The sequence below is a fragment of the Solanum dulcamara genome, chromosome 11 (assembly GCF_947179165.1).
Source record: "Solanum dulcamara chromosome 11, daSolDulc1.2, whole genome shotgun sequence".
Classification (NCBI taxonomy): Eukaryota; Viridiplantae; Streptophyta; class Magnoliopsida; order Solanales; family Solanaceae; genus Solanum; species Solanum dulcamara.
In genome coordinates this window covers 49,693,460-49,719,318 of record NC_077247.1, presented here as the reverse complement: position 1 = coordinate 49,719,318, position 25,859 = coordinate 49,693,460, and the positions used below count along the sequence as shown (strand labels likewise).

Genomic DNA, 25,859 nt, shown 5'->3' with positions numbered 1-25,859 from the left:
GTTGTATCTGTGATGTATTCTATGTAGTTGTTGTCAGTGCATGTTGATGAGTCAATCCAGCAACCTGCAACAATACAACAAACAACCAAAGGCAAGAAAGAACTTGCACCATATTTTCTCCTTTAATTTTCCACTCCCATCCTTTTCAGTGTTTTAACTTTTTATTTTTCAGTGACTTCGTAAACGGAAAAGTCCAAGTTAATCCTTGCAATAAAATTGAGCACGGAATTTTGAGTCTTTTTGACTCTGTATTTATACTTGTCCTTAACAAGTTTAGTTTTATGTAGACAATGGGGAAGGCAGCTATGAGTTTCTTGAAATGGCTGGTCATTTTAATGTTCCAATTTTATTACCTTTTCGACCTCAGCATAGCCCAGCCTAATTTTACTTCTTTTGCATGTAGTACAGATTCTACTAATACTGAGTTCTCCCCAAATAGTTCATATGACACTAACCTCAACACAATCCTCTCCTCTGTTTCACGGAATATGGATGAATTTGGATTCTATAATTCTTCCATAGGCCTAAACTCCGACACGGTCAGTGTGATCGCACAATGTAGAGGGGATGTACAATTACAGGCATGTCGTGATTGTATAAATAATGCCGACTCGTAAGATTCTAGAGGTATGTCCTTACAAGAAATCGGCCTTTGTTTAGTATGATCGTTGTATGCTACGATATTCAAATGAGTCTATTATAGGCGTCGCTGCAACTGAACCAGGAAGAATTTTATCTAACACGGTAAATGCCTCGAGTCCCGATGAGTTTATGCAAGATCTAAGAACCTTGTTAGAAAGTTTACGAAATCAAGCTTCACGGGGCGGTAAGCAGAAGTATGCTAGTAATAGTACTAAGGGCCCCGATTTTCAGACTATATATGCACTTCTACAGTGCACTGCGGATTTAACAGCTAAAGATTGCTTCAGTTGTTTAGACACTGGCTTTAGAAGTTTACCTAGCTGTTCCTGTTATAGGAAGAAGGGTCTCAACTTTATGATGCTCAGCTGCAATTTTCGGTATGAAACTTACTCCTTTTTCGACGAGCTACAGACCCAAGCTCCACCACCTTTATCACCACCGCCGCCTCCATCACCACTTCCACCACCACCATCAGGTAACTTAAATCTTTATGGAATTGTTAGCCACTTCAACTCTTAACTAAAGGTGTGTTTGGTACGAAGGAAAATATGTTTTTCACAGAAAACTAATTAGTATTTTTCTCAAAAGCATTTGTAGTATAAATTAGGCAAATGCTACTGGGTTGGCACGGGAGGAGGCTAGGGGTGTGGTGGGAAGTATTGGAGGGTTGGTATTAGACAATTAGTGTAGAATGCTATAAATGAAACTTGTTTTTCCTTTCTCAAAAATTTTAACCAATCAAGATTGAGAAAATTGGAAATTATTTTGTTTTCCTCCACATGGAACACACCTTAAGTATAATTCTCCTTTTTACACTCTTAACTATCTTTATATACTTTGCTATCTAGAATAAGATGTGTAACTTGCTAACCAAATGCATTTGGTCATGATTTTTCAGGAAAAGAATGAAGAAATGAATACTTTTAAGGAAGCAATAGATGTTATTGAAATTGTGATTTAAAACAAATCATAGCGTTTATGTGATTAGAAAACTTTTAAAATTAATGTTATTAAATATGTAGTAACATTTGCGTGGTTATATAATCTTGTTACTAAGAAGCTTAAGTAAATTGTTTCCAAATTTTAAAAGTGATCGTTAATTTAGGAACGGATACAATGAAAAAGAAATAGGGTCACATTAATTAAAACAAAGTATTGCCTAACGAATACTAACTTGAAGAGTTCCTGCAGGAAAGGATGATAAAACAACTCGAACCGTCATCATTATCGTTGTGTCAACTGTTACAGTTGTTATTCTTGTTGTTTGTATTTCTCTAATCTTGATGTGGAGGCGAAGGAGGAAGCGAGTGAATGATATTCAGAGTAAGGCTTAGTTTATTAATAAAAGTTGAACCTTTAAGACCATTGATTCACTGAAATTTTGCTGTATGTTTTTACTATTACTTTGATGAAGGTATACGCGGGGATGATATTAGCACTGCAGAATCCCTTCAATATGATTTTTCAACAATTAGAGCAGCAACAGATAACTTCTCAAGCGCTAATAAGTTGGGACAGGGGGGATTTGGTCCTGTGTACAAGGTGATTGCTGATTAGCCTATTTGATGCATAAAAGGACACTTTGACTTCATATAGCCGACTCTAAATTTGTTCAACTCATAATTTTTCAATTTGTGCTCGTCTGCTTCAGGGTAAGCTTCCAAATAGTCAAGAAGTAGCAGTGAAAAGATTGTCAGCAGATTCTGGCCAAGGTGATCTGGAATTCAAAAATGAGGTCTTGTTGGTTGCTAGGCTTCAACACAGGAATTTGGTTAGGTTACTGGGATTTTGCCTAGATGGAACAGAGAGACTACTTGTCTATGAATTTGTTCCCAATGCAAGCCTTGACCAATTTTTATTTGGTATGGAGCTTGAGCATTAATAAATTATGAACTTAACTTATATACACTAACAGTCTAATTAATACAACACTTACTTGGTCAATGTAATATGATATCTTGTCTGGTTGTCTGCCTTATTTACCATAAAACTAATTGCAATTATTATTAGCAGTAGCATGTAGTAATATTTAAAGTGACTTAATATTAAAAGTATTTTAATTTGTCAATGTATAGAAGTCTCACTCGTAAGTATATTCTTCATCTTGTTCACAGATTCAGTTAAACGTAGGCAATTGAATTGGGAAAGGCGATCCAAAATCATAGGAGGCATTGCTAAGGGAATTCTTTATCTTCATGAGGATTCTAGACTTCGCATCATTCATCGTGATCTCAAAGCTAGTAATGTTCTACTAGATGCTGAAATGAATCCTAAAATCTCAGATTTTGGCATGGCAAGGCTATTTGAATTGGATGAAACTCAAGGCAGCACAAATAGAATTGTTGGGACCTAGTAAGTTTTACATCTCTCGTTGGATAGACTGTTATTTTCATTTTGCTAGGAAGAATTGTTTAACAATTTAGGAAGAATAAAAGCTGCCTCGAGACAAAAGCAAATCTATTTTTGAATTGTTATTAGAATTATCGATATGAATTTTGCTTGTCATTTTACTATCTTTAGGAATGCTTACCTCAATTTTGTTGAACTAGGACTTTGGTGGTGTACTAACTTTGTATTATTCAAGATGAATGGTCATATACCTAGAGTTTTGTTCTCAATTTGGTCACTACCAAAGTTGCAATGTCTAATGATTAAAATGAAGTTCATTTCCAGAAGTAAGTTCTTCGGCCAAAACAGAGTTCTGGAAATGAATAAGCTAAATTTGATTTTGTTTAGAACAAAAAAATTCTTTTTCTTCTGCATATGAACTCTCATTGTTCAGGGAGGTTAAGTAGATATGATCTCTCGGCAGCAAAATACAAGATATAGGTCTTAACTCATCAAACCTTGTTGTTTGCTTAGCCAAGAATAGATCAATGCTCTAAGACGTTGTCTTCACATTACAGTAAGATGCTTAGTTTTTAAAAATAAAACAGACATTAATGAAAAATGTCCAAGATCATTAATGAAACATGTAGTTCTGACTTTTAACATCAACTGGTTCCCTGTTTTGACAGATATTCGTTTTGCTGATCCCACTGTTTGGACTACTAAGTATGCAATGTTATATAAGTTGTGGAATGTTATATATGTAATTCTTGTTTTTGTTATGCAGTGGATATATGGCACCAGAATATGCAATGCACGGGCAATTTTCAGTCAAATCAGATGTTTTTAGCTTCGGAGTATTAGTCTTAGAAATTTTGAGTGGCCAAAAAAACACTTGTTTCACCAATGGAGAATCCGTGGAAGACCTTCTGAGTTTTGTAAGTAACCCGGCCAATCAATCAAGTATTGATTTTGACAAATGCTCTTATCGTCTTACTCTGATAATTGAACTATCACATACAGGCTTGGTCAAACTGGCGTAAAGGAACAAGTATAAACTTTGTAGATCCAATGCTGAGGGAAAGCACAGGACTGGTTCGTGATATAATGAGAAGCATTCACATAGCTTTATTGTGTGTTCAAGAAAATGTGGCTGATAGACCAACCATGGCAGCTGTTGTTCTCATGTTCAGTAGCTTCTCTTTGAGTCTTCCAATGCCTTCAGGGCCAGCATTCTATATGCACAGTAATATTACCGCAGAGACGTCGCTTATTCAAGAATACAACACAAGAATGTCAGACTCTAGTGAACTAGCCAGAAGTAAATCCATTGGTTCATCACGAAATGAGGCGTCCATATCTGAGTTATATCCTCGTTGACATCCTTAGCAGAATAACCTTTTTCTCTGAGTTTACTTATTTAAAGTTTAGTACCAGCTATAGTGTATGTGCCTCGGACGTGTAGTCTAGCTACCAATTATTGTAAGGTTTATAACCTTAAATGATAGAGTCTAAGTTTAGGTCATGTGGAATATTGAGACTAGCTAATTTAGGGGGTAATCTATCTATTACCTCTTGGCCCTAACTAGTACTCTCTCAGTGTATCTTTACTTATTCACTACACTAATAATATATGTCCAACAATACTTGTCTGGAAAATCAATGAATTATTTACTTGTTTGTGTCCATTAGATTGTTGCTATTAGATACTATTCAATATCTAATACATTTTTCAAATCATTAAATTTAATATATTCAAAGGGTAATATAGTAATATTATCTCTATCATTTATTGTTTTTTAAGGTGTGTGCTAAGTCAATAGTGGACAACTATTGTTTGACGGAGGGAGTAACTACTACTGACAAGCAATAGGCAGCTCATCGCCTCATCTAGAAAATAGGAAACACATCTAAAATTTATCATTTTTTTTGATACAAATAATAAATTACAATATAATAGCAAATAAATTAGTCTTAAATTTGTTCTTACTTTTTATCTTTTTCCATTCACACTTCTTTTACTAGTCTCTCGGCACACGCCTTGCGCGTGTACCTATATCAATTAGTATTCAAAACAGTAATATATAATTTTTGAAGAATTTAGGAAGAGATCACAAATCATAAGTCAAAATTAATGCTCATACGCAAAGAAAACATATCTAAATAGTTTATCTTTGTTTTTTTTTCATTTTATGGTGTTCATTCAAACCCAAGAACGTAACTTTGATCTTAGTATAGTAATCATTTACTTGGCGACTTACATTATACCTCGTGGAGGAAGAAAAGATGTTTTCGAAAGATCTTTGTCTCAAATAATACATATTAAAGTAGTATGAAAAGAAAATACAAAAATAAAGAAGATAGAGCAAATAATTAATAAGAAAAGTCTTATATAGTATTTAACAACAATAAAAAAGAAATAGAATACGCTAATCGAAGCAACAAAAACAATGGATAGAACAATAAAATATAAGCATGAGATAAAAAAGATATTTGATAAAGCAATCACACATAATGTGAACAAGAAAATTAGAATATCAAAACATGAAATTTAAATCTTACACACCTCAAAATGATCCATCTATATGAACTTATATAGGCATATACTGGTAATATAAAAGGTATCATAATGCTCATTAAATAATTTTTGGGAGTTACAAATGTATGTAATTAATAGAGAATTTATAAGGAAAAGAAAAGTTTGAAAGATAACTCATGATTAGAATATTACTGTAGGAAAAAGAAGAGGAAGTGAAGGGTTTAAAAACGTCGCTGCTGAAATTTTTGTTTTAGCTGGAAAATAATTTAATTCTTCCTCTTTTATTTGATTCTAAATTTTGTTGATGTAATTAAGAGAATGTAATTTAAAACCTGTTTTGAATTTATTAACATATAGTATAGTAATATGTAGTAATAACGGGAATTTATAAGGCCATAATAATTAAGGAATTAAAATACAACTAGGACTACAAATTCTTTTATTATATGATTAAAATATATGTATTTAATTAGATATATAATCATATTTTAATTTAGTAGAGGGGCAACATGGTAATCAAATTTTGAAGGTCGGAGCTTCCCACTTTTAATAATATATGATTTTTCATATTTTCACATTAAAAATGATTTAAAAAAATGAAATAACAATAAGAAACTCAAAGAATGATAAACAAATAGTTCTTTAAGGAAGATATTTAAAACTCAAATTAGCCGTTGAATCAAAAAAGTGGAAAAAAAATCAAGTGTGAGAAAGATCCCTTGTACATTACTAGAAGGATCTAATATGTTCCCTAATGAATTTTTTTTTTAAAAAATAAATTTAAAATAATTTTTTTCACTCGTTAGATGAAAAAAATATATTTGGGCCATTTGTATAACAGTAAAAAATATGTGGGTCTATAAAAATATATGTGAATCACTTTTGTAACAATGATTATATCAACTCTAAATCGTAAATTTAAAGGGTATATATATCCTTTGCCCTTCCTAAAATAAACGTAAGCAAATTTTCAGCTTTTGAACAAATTATGGTCTGAGGAATAGAAGTCCGAGTACCTAATCACAGATTAAACAAAGTTTGAATGACTAATCATAGATTAAAAAAGTTTTGATGGGATGAATTTTTGGTGGAACTGAGGAATTAAGAACCTTCGCAAAAGTCGCAACTCTTTAAAAAAGTCATAATTTTTTGAAAAAGTCACAATCTTTCGGAAAGTCACAACCTTTCGAAAAGGTCACAATCTTTCATTTTCCATTCACATCTTTAAAATCCAATAAATTGTTGGGTGTTTGCCCTGACTTTCCTAATATAATTAGGTTTTCCTTTTTCTAAAAGAAAAATACAATATCTTCATATTTGGCTAGTCATTTTTCTTATAGAAAAATGTTTATATTAAAATATTGCAGGCTTGGACGAACTGGCTCGAAGGAACAGCTACAAATTTGATATAGACCCCATGTTGAGGGCTGAGGGGAAGCTCAGGACTGGTTCGTGACATAATGAGATGCCTCCACATTGTTTTATTCTGCGTTCAAGAAAATATTGCTGATAGGCCAACCATGGCGGCAGTAGTTCTCATGCTCAGTAGCCTCACTCTGAGTCTACCCGTGCCTTCAGGGCCTGCATACTACACACACAACGATATTAGCCCAGAAATTTCACTTATTAAAGAGTATAATTCAAGATCGTCAGAGTCTAGAGAATTAGCCAAAACTAAATCTATTTCTTCAACACGTAATGAGGATCGATAACTGAGTTATACCCTCGTTAACATCCTTAGACATAATAGCCTTGTTTTCTGAGTTACTTGCTTATTTGCTCAAACTCTAATTAGTTTGGAGTTGAGATTGATTTATTAATGGTTTTTGTGTGGACTTGTTTCATATGTATTAGTTATTACACTAGTAAAAAAAAAATTCAACTAGTGTTGGAAACTTGAACCCTCTGGCTGTCTAAAATCGCCAGACCAATAGTCTAACGATATAGGTGAAAGTTTAATATGTGTAGCTTTGATTTTCGTTACCCCCCTATGCTATACTGACATTTTAAAAACAGATTGCAACAATTTACTCTCTTTTGATGAATATACCACAAATTACAGTTGAAATAACATCAACACTCTCTAACAAATCCCTTCTCCGTAGGTTTTTAAGGAAGTCCTCATGAAATTATCAGCAGGACTCAGGGGAAATTTTTTGCCGAACCATAATATAAACAAGACATAGTTTCTAACTTGATAATGAATATGTTAAAAGAGTTGTTTGAAAAAATAATTAAGGGAGATAAGTTTAATATTATAAACCTAAAGAGAGGTTTCCGCAGGTAAGAATCTAAACTTTTCACATGACACTTTTGAGGTATTCTCTGCAAAAGAAATCATGTTGAGTTATGAAGTTTTGATGATAAACATTGACAGATGAAACATGTCGGTCAGTGTGGTTTCAAGATGCACCGTCAAGAGCAGCTAAGATTCAGTATATTTTCAAGTCTGGCATATGAAATCAATATAGATAGAAGTGCAGAAATCTAAGAAAGGATAACTGTGATTCAAGGTGAATAAGTCAAACCTGAAGGAGTTCGAGTCCTACAACAACACTGATAAAGAGAGAAGTCTATTAGAATGAGGAGTTCAACTCAAAGTAGAACTCAAGAGTAACAAAGAGTTTGTTTTCAACAGGGAGTTTGTGTGGAATGAAACTCCATGGCCATAGTGCTTAAATAGAGGGGAAGAGTCTCAGAAGACCCAATCACTCACATAGCAAAAAGGCAATTGGTATATTGGCTTCGCGAAGATGGTGCTGAACCTTGAAGTGACTCATTGAAGAACCTGGTTCTTTTACAGAGTTTATGTTCTAGGAAGTTTTTCATTGAATTTGTGATTTGATGTATTGATAGTTCACTGAATTATAAACTGAAGTAGAAATATAGTCTTCAAGTTGTGGACAACTTGAAGATTTAGGAACACATACATTGGAAGGTGTGTGCTAGCTCATAAGGTTCAGTTTATTATTCCTTATGTTACATAGTTTGTAATCATTTTCTGGTAAGACTCATTTTTATTTAGTGAAGTTGGGAGAAAATTTCTGTTGGGGAATAGGTCGTAGTTTTTACACCTTTTGAGCCTGGTGTTTCCACGTTAACTATTATGTTCTTACTTTACTGCTTTTACCTATTCAGTTAAAATACGTTAGGAAACTTGATTCACTAAGGTAAACGTAAAGTTAAGCTATTCTAAGATCGTGTAGAATATCAATTGGTATCCGAGTAGGTTATCTTATAGAAGGCTAACACCTAAGATAAGATCAAAATGAATTCTACACAACCTATTGGGCATAGCGAAGGACAATCGACTATCTGACCCCCAATGTTCAATGGGTCACACTTTGGATGGTGGAGGGCATGCATGGAGGATTTTATTCAGGTTGAAAACAACTTTGGGATAGGATAACAATGGGACAAACTATTCCTATGAAGACTATGGAAGGAGCTCAAGTTCCAAAAGTAAGAGTTGATTTCACCGCTGATGATCTGGCAGCTCTCAGAAAAAATGCTACGGCCAAAAACATTCTGGTATGTGGTTTAGGACTTAATGAGTACAATAGGATCTCAAACTGTACGACTACTAAACAGATTTGGGACTCACTGGTCAATGCTCATGAGGAAACCAACCAAGCCAGGAAATTCAAAGTTGTTATGGTGTTCACGGAATATGAGACCTTTACGATGAAGGAAAATGAACCTTTACTAGAAATGATTACCAGACTTACTACTCTAATTAATAAGTTGTCATCTCTGAGAAAAGTTCTCACTACTAAGGAACATGTTGAAAAAGTTCTGAGGATTCTTCCAAAGGCCAGGCCAAATGGAATGTAAATACATCTCTATTATGACACTTGATGAACTGGTAGGAAATCTCAGAACCTATATATGGATGATTTGAGGATAGAGGAAATGTTTAATGAAAGATCACTAACTCTGAAAGTCTCTGATGATGAAGAACCTAAGTTAGATGAAGAACAAATATCATTCTTGGCAAAACATTTCAAGAAGTTCTATAGGAGAGAAAAGGGGAATGACAAGAAAGAAGCAAGTGCCAAGAAACGGTCCAATGACAAATCTCAGTCTGGTTGTTACAAGTATGGAAAGGCTGATCATCATGTCCAAAAATATCCTCAATGGGAGATAGAATGGAGGAAAGAAAGTTTCAAAGCACCTTCAAAAATATCTTCTCCTAAATTATCAACTCCCATCCTTTTCAATCTTTTTTTCTTCCAATGTCTTTCTAGTTTCTACCTTTCTTTTCCACTGACTTCATCATATCTATACTAGAAGCATGAACCCCTAAATTAAAAAGTTAAATTACTAAAATGCCTTTTTTAACTTTAAAACCTAATAATCTATTTGTTACTTTAAAAAAATTAACAAACTGTCGAGCGTACACAAATCCAACCGACGCTCCTATTCGATGTGCTTATTCATAGAAATACCGCTTCCGAAAAATTGGGTTTCTTCAAAGTCATCAACCATGGTGTCCCTCAACATGTCATGATCAAAGCATGGAAGATGAAATCTATGGCTTTTTCTCTAAACCGGCTTCCCAAACACAACGTGCTGGACCGGCAAATCCCTATTGCTATGGCTGCAAGAACATAGGCTTCAATGGAGATTATGGAGAAGTTGAATATTTGCTTCTTCATATCAACCCTTTGTCTATCTCTCAAATATCCTATACTATTTCCAATGATCCAACCCTCTTTAGGTACGTTCTCATGTATTGGCTACTCCTTTTTGTGGTGAAATTTTGACATAATGCAAGTTAACTAAATTTGTGTGGAAGCCAATTAAGGTTTAACTAGCATGAAATTATTATGTGGCCTTCTTTTCTTCAAGTTTGATAACCATGAATTCATGTAAACATCTTTGTTATAAAGTGTTGGTGAAATTACAAGATTACAAATTACAATTGAAAAATAAAATGAAGAAATTAATTTCACTTCTTGGCTGAGGCGCGGATATCTCGCTCTCTTTAAGGAGATTCATGCCCACTGCAGTAAATCGTTTCACTGGTCCAGCAATAGTCCTCTTGACTTGTCCCCTCCAGTATACAACAGCCTTATCACAAAAATGTAACTCAACAAACTCTGGACAAGATTTGAGTTTAAAGCTCTACACAAAGAACACCTCATTTCAACTAATAAGAACTCTCTTTTTAGACAAACTTAATTCTCTCAATTTTTTCTTCCCTTATCTTTTATTTCAAAACAAAGAAGACCTCTCTATTTATAGGAGAGAAAATCATACAAAGATGAAAAAATAATAGAATGCCATCATTATCATCATTTAGTGCACCATTATGATTTAGTGCACCATTATGATTTAGTGCATCACTTATTAGTGATAATTAGATTAAAAATACATAATGAAATGATTTAGTGCACCACTTATTAGTGATAATTAGATTAAAAATACATAATAGAATGATTTAATCTTGCACTAATTAAAGATGATAATGAAAGACATTTTTATGCACTAAAGAGAGAATAATAACATATGCCACTTATACAAATTAATATCACTCAATATTAATATTAAAATGATTAAACACTTACATAAAGCTGTCCTCGAAAGGATGGGGGAGGATCTTTACTAATTACTACGGTTACTCTGTTAGTCATATATATATCTTTCTGTAATATTACAGTTTCTGACACTTTAAGACATTTGGATATCATCTATTGCACATATGAATCACAATATACAGCTCATGCATTCACCAACGAAGTACTAGGAAATATTGTGATTTTTCTGATAAGACACAATAAATACCTATTCATAAATAATACTTTTCAAATATGAATTTTTAAAGTTTTCTAACCTCGGATATTTGATAGAATAATTTCCTTGATGACAAACTATGAATTCAATAGGCTCGATTTTTCATTCTTCCATTTTGTTTTACTATTATTTTTGAATAGTGTTTTTGTTCATATTTATTTTATTGAATACATATTTAAGATAGATAACAATTTGCTCTATAGGAATAACTTTATAAAAAGATGGAATAAGAAAGGATTTTTATACGATGATGGCTATTGTAGTAGGGTTTATGTAATTGTCCAATCTATATGAGATAGGGAAGATGAGATTTAGGTGACTTTTTCTCCCAAACTTTCCTACATCTTCTACTCTAGAGAGCAATTGAAACAGATGAGAGGGAGATACACTAGGAAGTTAAGATAGGATTTATGGAAAATGCCCTAAAATATTCTTCGTGAATTGATGCAAAATTACCCTTTGTCTATTTATAGGACCCCAAATACCTTCGACGTCAACCTTTTGTTCCTACTTTGCCCTTATTTCTAACGACACAAATATTAACCCCAATTAACAGTTTCATTTATGATGTGTCACTATCCTCTTCACCATCCTAAAATTAACTTAAACTAATTTCTTTTTTTTAAAAAATCCTTACCCGAATCTACTCTATAATTACCCACTCATAAAAATTTCCATCACTTGTTTTTGGGAATATAATAACAATTATTCAATAATTTTGTCAAAACAATAATCTTTTCTTGTCATGTTAGTTGGATTTCTTACCTAGAAAGAAATTATTCAAGAATTAGCTCAATCTAAAGAACCGTGTGAAGTTTAAAAAATTAAAGAAGAAGGCTGGAAACAGATAAAGTTTAGAAAATTAATATATAGCTTTAGCGGTTTGAATTGTTTCTCTTTTTTAATTCTTTTCCAAAGAGAAAGGAGGCAACAAGCTCATGAATAATCACAGTTGTGTTTCCATGGCAACGTTTTATCCAATTACGATTTTTTTTGTTGGAGTTTAATTTTATTCCATCTTTTTTGACTCTTGATATGGATTTATTTGCAGCTTAAAGTTTCATCATCTGTAAACTACTTCTTTCCTTTGGCAACTTAAACACGAAAACATGATTTTATTTTAAATATCCTTTTGAAATCACTGAGGAAAATTATAAAGAACAGTCCATTATTTTTAACCTAACTGTAAAAATTACATTTAGTCAATTCGCTACTATGTATAATTTAATTATCCTAATAATTCATTTTTCTCCCACTAAAAGAAGGATATACTTCTAAATTCATTCTAATGTATTTTCTTGTAAGCTTATGTTTCCAATGATTGAAAAGCATATCAAACAAATTACTTTTATTGTCATTATATGTTCGGAAAAGGGTAAAACATACTCCTGTACTATTAAAAATAATTTAAATATACCTCTCATTATACTTTCGGGCTAAATATACTCCTCATGTTATACTTTCGGTTCAAATATACCCCTCTCATTATACTTTGGTACAAATTCGCCCTTAATTTTAACTGAAGAACACTTGAAAAATTCAAAATTAAATAACTCATTTCCAATTTTAAATATAACCCTAAATCTTCATTTATTTTTTTTCTTAAAAGTTATTTATATTTTAAAAATAAAAAAGATGAGATGTGTCACTTCAGTAAAAAAAATTAAGTTCGATGGGAGTTTATATTTTCGATTATCATGGTTGTTTGATTACTAGGATGATTATATTATAATTTATGTATGCTGTTTAATCAATATTTTGAATTACATTTCATAAATTTTGACACGCTAGCAGTGTATTCCTTGGCTAAAGGAATTCTACACCTATATTTTATATCTTATTAATATAACTACATTCATAAGAGATGTGAGTAAATTTTTTAAAATTTTACATCATTTTCCATTTTATCATTTTGTAAGAAAAAAAATCCAAATTAGTACTTAGAAATTTCATGTATTAGTACTTAAAATTATGTAACACATTCTGTATTGTCATTTCTAGAAAAAAATAATATGATATCACAAAAGGGAAAACTACAGATGTATTTCTGCATTCCCAATTTGATCAGATGGATTACAATAAAGAAAATAACACAAAACGAAAACTTTAAAATTTTATTTATTCCTTAAAAAATCAGATATTTAAAATTGGAATGAGTTATTTAGTTTTGAGCTTTTTAAGGGTTCTTCCATTAAAAATTAAGGGCGAATTTGTATCAAAGTATAATAAGAAGGGTATATTTGAACTGAAAGTATAACAGGAGGGGTATATTTAGCCCAAAAGTATAACAAGGGGTATATTTAAACTATTTTCAACATGTCACGACCCCAACCCATCGTGATTGGCACCCACTCCAACTCTCCAGTGGGCGAACCATTCTAACAGCCCAATAATGAAAATCAAAATATGTACACAAGCTTAGATATGTGGAAGCAGAATATAAACTAGAATAATGACTGAGTCCACATAAACTCAGCAAAAAAATGATCAACTATCAAGAAGTGCGGAAACACCCTAGGAAACTGAAAGTAGTCCGCACCAAAATTCTAACAATATCTGAAAAGAAAAGGGAATACTCCCACAAACAACCATAATAATAAAACTGTATCTAAAGTTTTTGTCTTGGAAAATGAACTAGAACATGGAAAAGTTCCATGGAAGCTTGAAACAAACAACTTACCCTTGAACTCGAACAAGCTTAATCTTCTAATTGAGGTGTCTCCGCAGTCGGCTAAATATGCCCTGTACTCAACAAAAAGGCAGAGCAAGAGTAGTATCAGTATACAAAAACAATAATGTACTGGTAGGATCACGCGGTTAGCCAGTAAGCGAATCATAGACAAGTAAATTCAACACAATAGGCATATACATATATAGAATAAGTCAACAACATCTCAATATTACAACTCAATGTCTTCCACATACTATAATTTCACACAAGGGTCCTCTCAAGAGACCTATAAATAATCAACTTTGTGTCAGAACGTGACCCCAGTCCAAGTATGTGTCGAAATATGGAACCTGATCCAAATACATGTCAAAATATGGCATCTGATCCAAATTATGTGTCGGAAAGTGACACTTGATCCAAAGATATTACAATCACAAAAACATTCAATGTTTACAATATTTACACCATCAAGAACAGGTTCATCACAATAACAGGCCAGCAAGTGATCATTTGACCCATAATCTAGCATGTTTGTCTTTTCATATACACACATGCATATCATGAAGCAATTTAACAAGTATATGAAATACATAAAGGAAACTAGACCATCACCTACCTCAAATTCAAGCTTTCACAACCTTACAAAGCAAGAGTTTTACCTTTCCGGATTCGTTCTTCTTGTTCTTGGTCTAGAAAATATTAAATATATATCAAGGATCAATACAATGGCCTAATTATCAGGAAATATAACACAATTTCACTCCCTAGGCCAAATCCATAATCCTAGCCTTACCCTAGGGCTATTTCCCATTATAGATTTTCAGTTCAAACCCTCCCCCAATGATTATCACTCATACTTCTAGTTTCTAGGAATCAAAGTATGAATCTAGGGAGTAAAAATCTTACCTTAAGCGTGGAAATCCATGAAAAATTAATGAAAATCGCCCTAGGTCACCCCTTGGGGTTTTAGAAACTAATTGTTGCAGAAAACACCATATCTGACCGTTTTCACTACTTAAGTCATGACTGTCCCGTTCTGGCTGGATATGCGGCCATTTCTCAACACAACTCTTTCAAAGATGCATTAAAATTATACCGTTCATGCTAAATTTGATTTTGAGAGTTTTACTCACCTGAATGCAATTTCGCGAAGCCGTAAATGCTCCGTATCATCTTGTCTATCAGCCTGTCTAATAAAATTATAGATTTGACCTTCCATCATTCATGTGATCACCCTAGATTTCACCTAACTCAGAATTCATCCAAGTCTGACCTAAGCTCAAATTTTCTAAAGTTATTATTACCCGAAGTTTTCTGGCCCAAAATCCTTCCTCATTGGTATATTCCTAATGACGAGAATAGGTCGTTACACAATATTACAGGGGTATATTTGACCCTTTTTTGTTATATGTTTCTACATCATAAAATTAAATAAATTATAAAAATTTATTTGTATCTACTTAAATTTTGATTGCTTATCTTGGCAGGTTCATACGATCTCCAATTATTTTGACCTAGATAAACAAGTCATCATACGCTAATTTTACATTTACCCTTCACATAAACTTATACAATTTATTCATTTATGTACAAGTATTCACTCAATACTTAACAATAGAATAATAATATACACATGCAATGCATGCTCCGAGAAATTAGAATTATTAAAAGTAGAAAGAGTCAAACTACAAAGATGGATTACCAGTTTTTCCTACACTAAATCAAAATTGTATAAAGTATTTAATTATGTAAATATTATATAGTAATCATATCATATTTTATATTATACTAAATACTAAAAGTGAAAAGATGTTTAGTCAAAAGTTGAAAAACAAAAATATCTATAAAAAGTTGTTAAATATTTTACCCTTTCAAAAACTAAATTTGTTACATTTTATTTTCTTTTTCTTTTTTTTTTAGTTATTTCATATAGGCCAAGAATTCTATTTATTTATTTAGTTTATGTTTTGAAAGCTTTTTTCTCTCACTTTCTCAATTATTTTATTTTAAAATACCATCTCCATAATCTTTTTTATCATTTCAATGTGGAATTTGAGGAGACTAAGATTTCGAGAAGAATTATATTTTTAAAAAATCTCAAATCAGCTCCATGTCATAAGGATAGTTTTGAAAATCAAAATATCTACTCGACACTATCATCTATCTATCTATGAAGCCTCTATCACTATAAAAAGGTGCCAATGAAAAGTTCATGGCTACCCCAATGAAGATACTCAAAATGGAAGATAATAATTCAAGAGTGCCTCCGGATGCAAAGGGAGGACTCACCTATCAGATGTAATGCAAATAGATCTTCAACGGTACGCTTGTTGATAATATCTAGAACCTGTCTCTATATCATGAAATGATGTAGGTCTAAATGGACACCAGTACATGGAATGTATGAGTATATAATATAGTAAAATAAAACATACATCAAGGTAGACTCAAATCAGTTCAGAGATCTCAAATCGGGAAGGTGAATAACTCAATCAAGATGTCCTAAGTCTAAACAAAATAAGATTTAGACAGAGACCAATCATATACAATCCAATACAATCAAAGTAATATCATGAACTATATGAGAGTTTCTCTTATCCGACAACCATCACTTATGAACCAATGATAGTACAACAAGCCGACGTTGTTGCCACATCCGTTCAATACCTTGCCAGGGTAAGAACGAATCAACCAATCATGGATCCAAAACCAATCAAGTCCTATCATGTCAGGACAATAAAATTAGGAAACACCCGACTTAACGGTTTTATCCTCTCCTATGTTTGGCGATGTAGTTATTGAATTTGAGTTATTACTTACTCTTACCTAATTCGGGGCTTGATACTCCTCCCAAGACTCAAAGCTCATAAGGCAATTAATCCAAATCAAACCAAATCAAGAAGTCTCAAATGGACTCTTATCAGTTCATCAATTCTATCAAATCAATCCTTTTAACCAATCGATTTCTCAATCATTTATTTAAGAGAAGTTTGGAGAATCATTTCTGACAACACTCTGGTGAAAATCATTCACTTGGGTTAAATAGGAAAATTAAAGGACTATCAAGTTTATCAACACTATCATCATGCCACATCCCAATCACGATCATGCATTCACAAATTCAAGGCTCTAAACTCTGTCTTTAAGCATATACATTCAATATCCATCAATATACTATTAGTGTTTATGAAACAAGTCAACTCAATCTCAAAATAGATGTTTTAATATAATAATGCTCAACTTATATATACTTAAAATACTCATGCTCAAAATAATAATTAAGGAATTTCTCAAACTCATGCTCAAAATAATAATTAAGAGTTTTCTCAAACTCATGCTCAAAATAATAATTAAGAGTCTTCTCAAACTCATGCTCAAACCCTTTCTCAATCAAAGATGAAAATAGTCATTCTTTAAACTCAAAATAATGCATAATTTAATTAATGCAAAATGTTCACAAATCACTCTTTAAAACTTCATCAATAATGAAATCTCACTTAGGGTTCATGTGAATGAAACCATGAACAGAAATCTCAAGAATTCAAGGTGTAGAATCAATAATAATCTCGATGCACAATTATATAGAACTCAATGAACGATGAAATTACTCATTCAGAACTTAAGAAACTAGGGCTAAAACTCAACTCAACTGTTTAATGATAGAATCTCAATGTAGGGTGCGTGGATGAACTCAATCCAATGCTATAATTAGCCTTACATACTTGGAAGACTGACATTACAATCAAAACTCAAAAAATAATAGCTTTCTTGGAGGAAACCTTTGATTTTGGTACCTCGATGCTTGATCTCGAGAAAGGAAACTCTTTTATGAAGTTCTTAGAGTGGAAGAGCTTGGGAAAACTTTTTATGAAAAGTTTCTCTTTTGTATTTTTGACTTGAAAGGCTTAGGGTTCTTGATGAAGAAGAGAAAACCTAGGTTTGTTTTGAAAGAGTTTGTTGAGACTAGATTGTTTGGATTGATGATTATGAGAGGAAAACAAGTTAGTTCGATGATATGCTCAGTTAAAACACTCAAAAATGTCTTAGAATAGGGCTAAAAAGCTTGAGAAAGGACCAAAATTACCCAGGAGGACGTGCAGGATTTTTCTGAGAAAAGGACGTCTATGATTTGTAGAAATCTCTACTGGTCGTAGAGTTGAGTCGTAGCTTTTTATGCTCTGACAGCCTCTTAGTTAAATGGTCATAACTTTTTACTACTAACTCAGAATGAGGCAAACTTGGTGGAGTTGGAAACAAGACTCAAAGATCTTTAATTTGATGGGTCATGGGATATCAAATTATTTATATTCTAGGAGATATGATCATTTGAAATTGACCCAAATAATATCTTTTTTCGAAACTCAATCAATAAGGAAGCTTTCAACTCGACTTTGAGCTAAAGGATCCTTATGATATTAATTCATATCCAAATATATTCTCACACTAAAGAATTAACCTCCACACATACAAACAATTATGAATCATCCCGGTACAACCCCATACACATATGAAGGATAGTTCGATCTTAACTAAACAAAATCGGGGTGTTACATTTATTTATTTATTACTTATCGTTTTTTTAATTTAACTGTGAGTTTTAAGTGATATGATCACTAATATATTATCTGCACTAATTTTTTCTTCTCCTTCATTTATTTATTGTTTTCTCTTTTATTTGCTTTAAATATCCATATTCATAACTCATATCTAATTATCTATTCAATTGATACTTTTAATATTCATAAATCTTATATTTTTCATATTCATAACCTTCAAATGTTTAATTTAAAACTTTCCAAGATATCTTTTGGTGTTCCTCCATTTTTATGTATATAAATTCATCTTTTTTTGTTTCATGAAATTCCTACCCAAGATTATCCTTTTCATTCTATTGTTGAAGTAGTGAAGTGTTTACCTCATTATTGTATTATTTGATTCATGCTTTAGTCTTTTTCATCTGTATTGTTATGATTAAAGTCTTATGCATAATGTATATGAACTATTTTTTCTTCTTATTTTTTTTGTGTGTGTTTTCACTATCAGATTTCATATATTTAATTTTCTATGAATTTTTGATTGTCGTAAGCTAAGCCTATTTTATTTTGCAAAATTTGAAACTTAGGTAAGTGCTTGGGTGTTTGCTAACTACTAACCAAATTTCAAAATTTACATTTGATTGCTTCAAAGAATTCATTTTGAACATTAAAATACGTCCCTCATTTAGTGTTTGTTCACATATTTTTAAAGATTTATTTTGTAATTGTTGTATTTTATTACTCATTACACACATATTTTCATAGAACTATAATCGTTCTAATAATGGATGTATAAAAAATTATATGGGACACGTCTGGAAACTAGTAGACAGAAAAGTCGGTAGTCATACGTAGTGATTCATATTCTAATTTATAATTTATGGTATTATATTAAAGCTACATAACAAATGAAACAGTTTAGTGACGGTCAATTCCTCTGTGGCATTTTAAAAATAAAGTATCCAAAATCAACCAAATCATATCAATACCAAAGAGAAATCAAAAATGGTTGAAAAGCATAATTTTAATTATTCAATATTCATAACAAAGTAACCAAACAAAATAAAATAGAACAATACAGATTTCTTAAAAGGGAAAAGGATCCCCTCAACTTTAATTTGCAATTCAGAACTCATATAGCCCTAGCTCGTTTAAAAAATAGCCCATATATACCCCTTATTGTTACACAAATGATTCAGATATTTCGGTTTCAATTAATGAAAGTGAAAAAAATGATTTTAAATTTGTTATTTTTTATTTATTTTTCAATTGTAATTTGTAATTTCATCAATATTTATTATTAAAGATAAATATTTTAAAGCAATTGTTAAAAAAATAATCCAAATAAAGGTGGTAAAAAGTAATTTTGAAATTAGTGTTAGGAAACTAAATAAGGAGGGAAGTCTCTAAAATTATTTCTAAAATAAAAGAAAGCAAATTTTCAGCTTTTGACAAAGTCATAAGTTTGAATACCTAATCATAGATTAAAAAAAGTTTGAATTTTTTGGTGGAACTGAGGAATTAAGAAGCTTCACAAAAACGCGTTTGTTTGGAAAATTTTCAACGCATAGAAAGCCACTTCCGAATAAAATATTATAATTGTATTTTCTCCTTAATTTCCACTCCCATCCTTTTCTGTGTTTACTTTTTCCTAAACGAAAAGTCCATAGACAGTCTTTGAACTAAATAAAATTGAGCATGGAAATTTTGAATGTGTAGCCATGCAATTTATATACTTGTCTCTGCCACATTAGATGGTGAAGAGGAGCTATGAGTTTCTTGAAATGGCTGGTCATTTTAATGTTCCAATTTTATTACCTTTTCGACCTCAGCATAGCCCAGCCTAATTTTACTTCTTTTGCATGTAGTACAGATTCTAATAATACTGAGTTCTCCCCAAATAGTTCATATGACACTAACCTTAACACAATCCTCTCCTCTGTTTCACGGAATATGGATGAATTTGGATTCTATAATTCTTCCACAGGCCTAAACTCCGACACGGTCAGTGTGATCGCGCAATGTAGAGGAGATGTACAATTACAGGCATGTCGTGATTGTATAAATGCTGCGACACCTAAGATTTTAGAGGTATGTCCTTACATGAAATCGGCCTTTGGTTATTATGATCGTTGTATGCTACGATATTCAAATGAGTCTATTATAGGCATCGCTGCAACTGAACCAGGAAGAATTTTATCTAACACGGTAAATGCCTCGAGTCCCGATGAGTTTATGCAAGATCTAAGAACCTTGTTAGAAAGTTTACAAAATCAAGCTTCACGGGGCGGTAAGAAGAAGTATGCTAGTAATAATACTCAGGGCCCTGATTTTCAGAATATATATGCACTTGTACAGTGCACTGCGGATTTAACAGCTCAAGATTGCATCAGTTGTTTAGACACGGGCTTTAGAAGTTTACCTAGCTGTTCCTGTTATAGGAAGCAAGGTCTTAGATATATGATGCCCAGCTGCAATTTTCGGTATGAAATTTACCCCTTTCTCGACGAGCTACCAACTGAAGCTCCGCCACCCTTATCACCACCGCCACCTCCATCACCACTGCCACCGCCACCATCAGGTAACTGAAATCTTTATGGAATTGTTAGCCACTTCAACTCTGAACTAAAGGTGTGTTTGGTACGAAGAATAATGCTTTTTCACAGAAAATAATTACTCTCTTTGTCCTATTTTATGTAACATTCTTTCGGTTTTAATGTGTCCGAAAAACACTTTCCTACAATTAGAAATAATTTAACTTTTAAATTCCCTTTTACTCTTACCAAAATGATTTACAATAACACAAATATCTAAAAATTGTTTTAGACTACAAATTTCAAAAGTTTTTTTTCCTTGAACACTATATCAAGTCAAACGGTGCCACATAAAATGAGATGAGATAGAAGGAATAGTGTTTTTTCCAAAAGCATTCGTATTATAAATTAGGCAAATGTTACTAGGGTTTGCATGGGGAAGGCTAGGGGTGTGGGGTGTGGTGGGAAGTGTTGGAGGGTTGGTCTTAGACAATTAGCATAGAATGCTACTAATGAAACTTTTTTTTCCTTTTTCAAAAATTTTAACCAACCAAGATTGAGAAAATTGGAAATTATTTTGTTTTCCTCCACATGGAACACACCCCAAGTATAATTCTCCTTTTTCCACTCTTCCTTAACTAGTTTTATAAATTTGTTATTACGAATAAATTTAAAAAGTTATCATTATTTTTGGAAGGACACAACAAAAATGGAATAGGGTCACAAAAACTAAAACAAAGTATTGCCTAATCGAATACTAACTTGAAGAGTTCCTGCAGGAAAGGATGATAAAACAACACGAACGGTCATCATTATCGTTGTGTCAACTGTTACAGTTGTTATTCTTGTAGTTTGTATTTCTGTCATCCTGATGAGGAGGCGAAGGAGGAAGCGAGTGAATGATATTCAGAGTAAGGCTTAGATCATTAACAGGCAATGATTAATAAAAGTTGAACCTTTAAGACCATGTTTCACTGAAATTTTGTTGTATGTTTTTACTATTACTTTGATGAAGGTATACGCGGGGATGATATTAGCACTGCAGAATCCTTTCAATATGATTTTTCAACAATTAGAGCAGCAACAGATGACTTCTCAAGCGCTAATAAGTTGGGACAGGGCGGATTTGGTCCTGTGTACAAGGTGATTGCTGATTAGCCTATTTGATGCATAAAAGGACACTGTGACTTCATATAGCCGACTCTAAGTTTTTACAAGTCATAATTTTTCAATTTGTGCTCGTCTGCTTCAGGGTAAGCTTCCAAATAGTCAAGAAGTAGCAGTGAAAAGATTGTCAGCAGATTCTGGCCAAGGTGATCTGGAATTCAAAAATGAGGTCATGTTGGTTGCTAGACTTCAACACAGGAATTTGGTTAGGCTACTTGGATTTTGCCTTGATAAAACAGAGAGACTTCTTATCTATGAATTTGTTCCCAATGCAAGCCTTGACCAATTTTTATTTGGTACGTATTGCTTAATGTTTTACTGTTGTCTAGCTATCTGCTTTATTTTCTGGGAAACTAATTCCACTTGTTACACATAGTTACTCATAAGAATCAGGTTGCCTGAATAAATAAGAAAATAATGTGGAATCGAAATTATAAAGATTAAATACAGAAATTGAAAGATATGTGAAATTCGAGAATAATATTCCAAATTTCAAGATGAATTGCTAAGAACCTAGTTGATCTTAATATTCAAAATTAGCGAATTAAACTAATTGTGATATTAATAGAGTTAATTCAAGAACTTAGATCAAAAGTGATCTAGACCCCTATTTCGAAGAAACTAGAGACAACAATTAGTATAAGACTAATCACCTTCTTTAATTTACGAATAAAACCAAAAATATCAAGTTAAAGAGTTAATCCTACCTCATAAGAGTTGTTCTTATAAGGTTGTAAGATAAATCCAAGTAGCCAAACATAAGGTGTAAAGAAGAGAAACTCACAATTAATAATAATAATGTCTGCTCAAAATAATAATCCATACCAGGAAAACTATCCCAAATAGAATGGGTATAGAACCTGCTTTTATGAAAATAATAAATACAACCTAATAGGAAACTTTAAATTAGAAAACTTTAAACTAGGAAAACATATAAAAATAATACCAAAAATTCTTCCCTAAGGAAATGAGGAAAAGTTTTCAATAAGGAAAAGTTTTCTCCTTTTTGGGTGAGGATTTTAAGCTCCTTTTTTGGCAGAAATTCAGCCACATATGGGCCCCAATCTTCTTCCATAAAATACGTGTAGTACTTAGTCCATTCTTCACCACAATTCTTGGATTCGTTCTTGGGCTTTTCGTCCATAATAAGCATCTTCTTGAATTTCCATTGAAGCCCAACAATTCCATATCTTGAGACTTTGATGAGCATCTTTTTAGGGCTTCTATAACATCATCCTTATCTATGGAGCTATCAATTACCTATAATAATAGTAACTTGATTTGGAAAATTCTTCTATATTGTCGGTGTATAGAAGCTCATCTTATAATTATATTTTTCATCTTGTTCCCAGATCCAGTTAAACGTAGGCAATTAGATTGGGAAAGGCGATCCAAAATCATAGCAGGTGTTGCTAAGGGAATTCTTTATCTACATGAGGATTCTAGACTTCGGATCATTCATCGTGATCTCAAAGCAAGTAATGTTCTACTTGACGAAGAAATGAATCCTAAAATAGCAGACTTTGGCATGGCAAGACTATTTACATTGGATGAAACTCAAGGCAACACAAGCAGAATTGTCGGGACCTAGTAAGTTTTACATCTCTCATTTTTAGATAGACTGTTGCTCCTTTTTCATATCACTGGGAAGGACATTTAGCCAGATTTAAAAGCTGCGTAAAGACAAAAGCAAACGTTTCCTTTGAGATATTGCTTCAATATTGTTGGACTAGGACTTTGGTGGTGTCTAAAATTTGACTTATTTGAGATGAATAGTCAGATACCTAGAGTTTTGTGCTCAATTTGGTCACTCCCAATGTTGCAATCTCTGATGATTAAACTGAAGTTCATTTCCAGAAGTATGATCATCTGCCAAAAGTGCACTCTACGAATAAATAGGCCAAATATGTTTTTTTTTTCTAGAAAAGAATTTTTGCATATGACCTCTCTTTGTTCAGAGAGGTTAGATATGATCTCATTGAAGCATTATATAAGATGTAGGTCTTAACTCATCATAACTCGTACATTTCTCATCCAAGATCAATGGCCTAAGAGTTCTATTCACATTGAAGCGAGATATTCTCACCAAGGAAAGGAGGAAAAAAAAACAGACATCAAAAAGAGACCATTATTACCCAATTTTGCAGTATAAATTAATTTCAGCACAATGTTTTACAATTTCTAAGTTCATTCAAAGATGTCCTAATGAAACATGTATCTCTGACTTTTAACATCAAGTAGTACGTTTCCCATTTTGGCAGCTTGTTAAGTCTCGCTAATCCCACTGTTTAGACCAACTAAACTACAGAACTGTTACCTTGAGTCCGGTTAATAGGAAGTGCAAACTATGTGTATCAAAAAACTTTAACAATTGAATCATATCTAAGTTGGAATGTTATGTAATTCTTGTTTTGCAGTGGATATATGGCACCAGAGTATGCAATGCACGGGCAATTTTCAGTCAAGTCCGATGTTTTTAGCTTTGGAGTACTAGTCCTTGAAATTTTAAGTGGCCAAAAGAACAATTGTTTCAGAAATGGAGAATCTGTGGAAGACCTTCTAAGCTATGTATGTAACTAAGTTAATTGATCGACTACACTTCAATAGTTGAGACCATCCTTATGCATCAAATTCTTTTACATTGTCAATGAATAGAGTTTAAACTCTGAATTAAAATATTGCAGGCTTGGACTAACTGGCTCGAAGGAACAGCTACAAATTTGATAGACCCCATGTTGAGGGGAAGCTCAGGACTGGTTCGTGACATAATGAGATGCATCCACATTGCTTTATTGTGCGTTCAAGAAAATATTGCTGATAGACCAACCATGTCTGCAGTAGTTCTCATGCTCAGTAGTCTCTCTCTGAGTCTACCCATGCCTTCAGGGCCTGCATACTACACGCACAATGATATTAGCCCAGAGATTTCACTTATTAAAGAGTACAATTCAAGGTTGTCAGAAACTAGAGAATTAGCCAAAAGTAAATCTATTTCTTCATCACGTAAGGAGGCATCGATAACTGAGTTATACCCTCGTTAACATCCTTAGGCATCTATTTCTGAGTTACTTTGTTATTTGCTCAAACTCCAATTAGTTTGGAATTAAGATTGATCTATCAATGGTGTTTGTGCTCCACACAAAGGTCAACTTGTTATCGGTTATTTCACTAGTAAAAAAAACTCAACTAGTGTTGGAAATACCTTTATTTGTTTTGGTAATCTGAAAACTTGAAGCATCTGGCTGTCTAAACTCACCAAGACAAATAGTCTAATGGTATAGGTGAAAGTTTAATATGTGTAGCTTTAATTTTCGTTATCCCCCTATGTAATAGAGTTGATTAAAAAAATAAATCAGGGAGATAAGTTTAATATTATAAACCTTAGGAGAGGTTTCCGCTGGTAAGAATCAAAACTTTTCACGTGACACTTTGGAGATATTCTCTGCAAACTAAATCCCTATATAAAATCAATGTTTATAAATAGTTGTGTCTAATATAAAAATCCCAACATAATTGAAATATTAGAGATCACCTTAACGATCAATAAGATTAAAGGAGTTCAATAATAAATAAATAAAATTGGAATTGATTATTGGGAACAATGACAAAAGCCAACCTAGCTAGAGGGGAGGAGGTTGAATCCGAGT

General features: G+C 32.5%; 1 protein-coding gene and 1 pseudogene across 2 annotated transcripts; both read left to right on the top strand.

The window, feature by feature from the left end:
* Window positions 1-298: 298 nt before the first annotated feature.
* Window positions 299-4,616, top strand: LOC129874265 (cysteine-rich receptor-like protein kinase 44; annotated as a pseudogene). Its single transcript, XR_008762860.1, has 7 exons — window positions 299-1,117; window positions 1,825-1,965; window positions 2,057-2,184; window positions 2,294-2,504; window positions 2,757-2,994; window positions 3,758-3,908; window positions 3,994-4,616. The product of XR_008762860.1 is annotated as a cysteine-rich receptor-like protein kinase 44 (transcript).
* Window positions 4,617-20,189: 15,573 nt separating this feature from the next.
* Window positions 20,190-25,449, top strand: LOC129874261 (cysteine-rich receptor-like protein kinase 44). Its single transcript, XM_055949522.1, has 7 exons — window positions 20,190-21,092; window positions 21,825-21,956; window positions 22,061-22,188; window positions 22,298-22,508; window positions 23,565-23,802; window positions 24,630-24,780; window positions 24,897-25,449. The coding sequence occupies exons 1-7, from the start codon at window positions 20,282-20,284 to the stop codon at window positions 25,251-25,253; spliced, it is 2,028 nt and encodes a 675-aa protein (XP_055805497.1). The 5' UTR covers window positions 20,190-20,281; the 3' UTR covers window positions 25,254-25,449.
* Window positions 25,450-25,859: the final 410 nt, after the last annotated feature.

Coding starts and splice junctions, on each gene's coding strand:
- LOC129874261 (XM_055949522.1), top strand. CDS start 20,282: ATGAGTTTCTTGAAATGGCTGGTCATTTTAATGTTCCAATTTTATTAC. Junction 21,957..22,060: donor GCGAGTGAATGATATTCAGA/GTAAGGCTTAGA, acceptor ACTTTGATGAAG/GTATACGCGGGGATGATATT. Junction 22,509..23,564: donor CCTTGACCAATTTTTATTTG/GTACGTATTGCT, acceptor TCTTGTTCCCAG/ATCCAGTTAAACGTAGGCAA.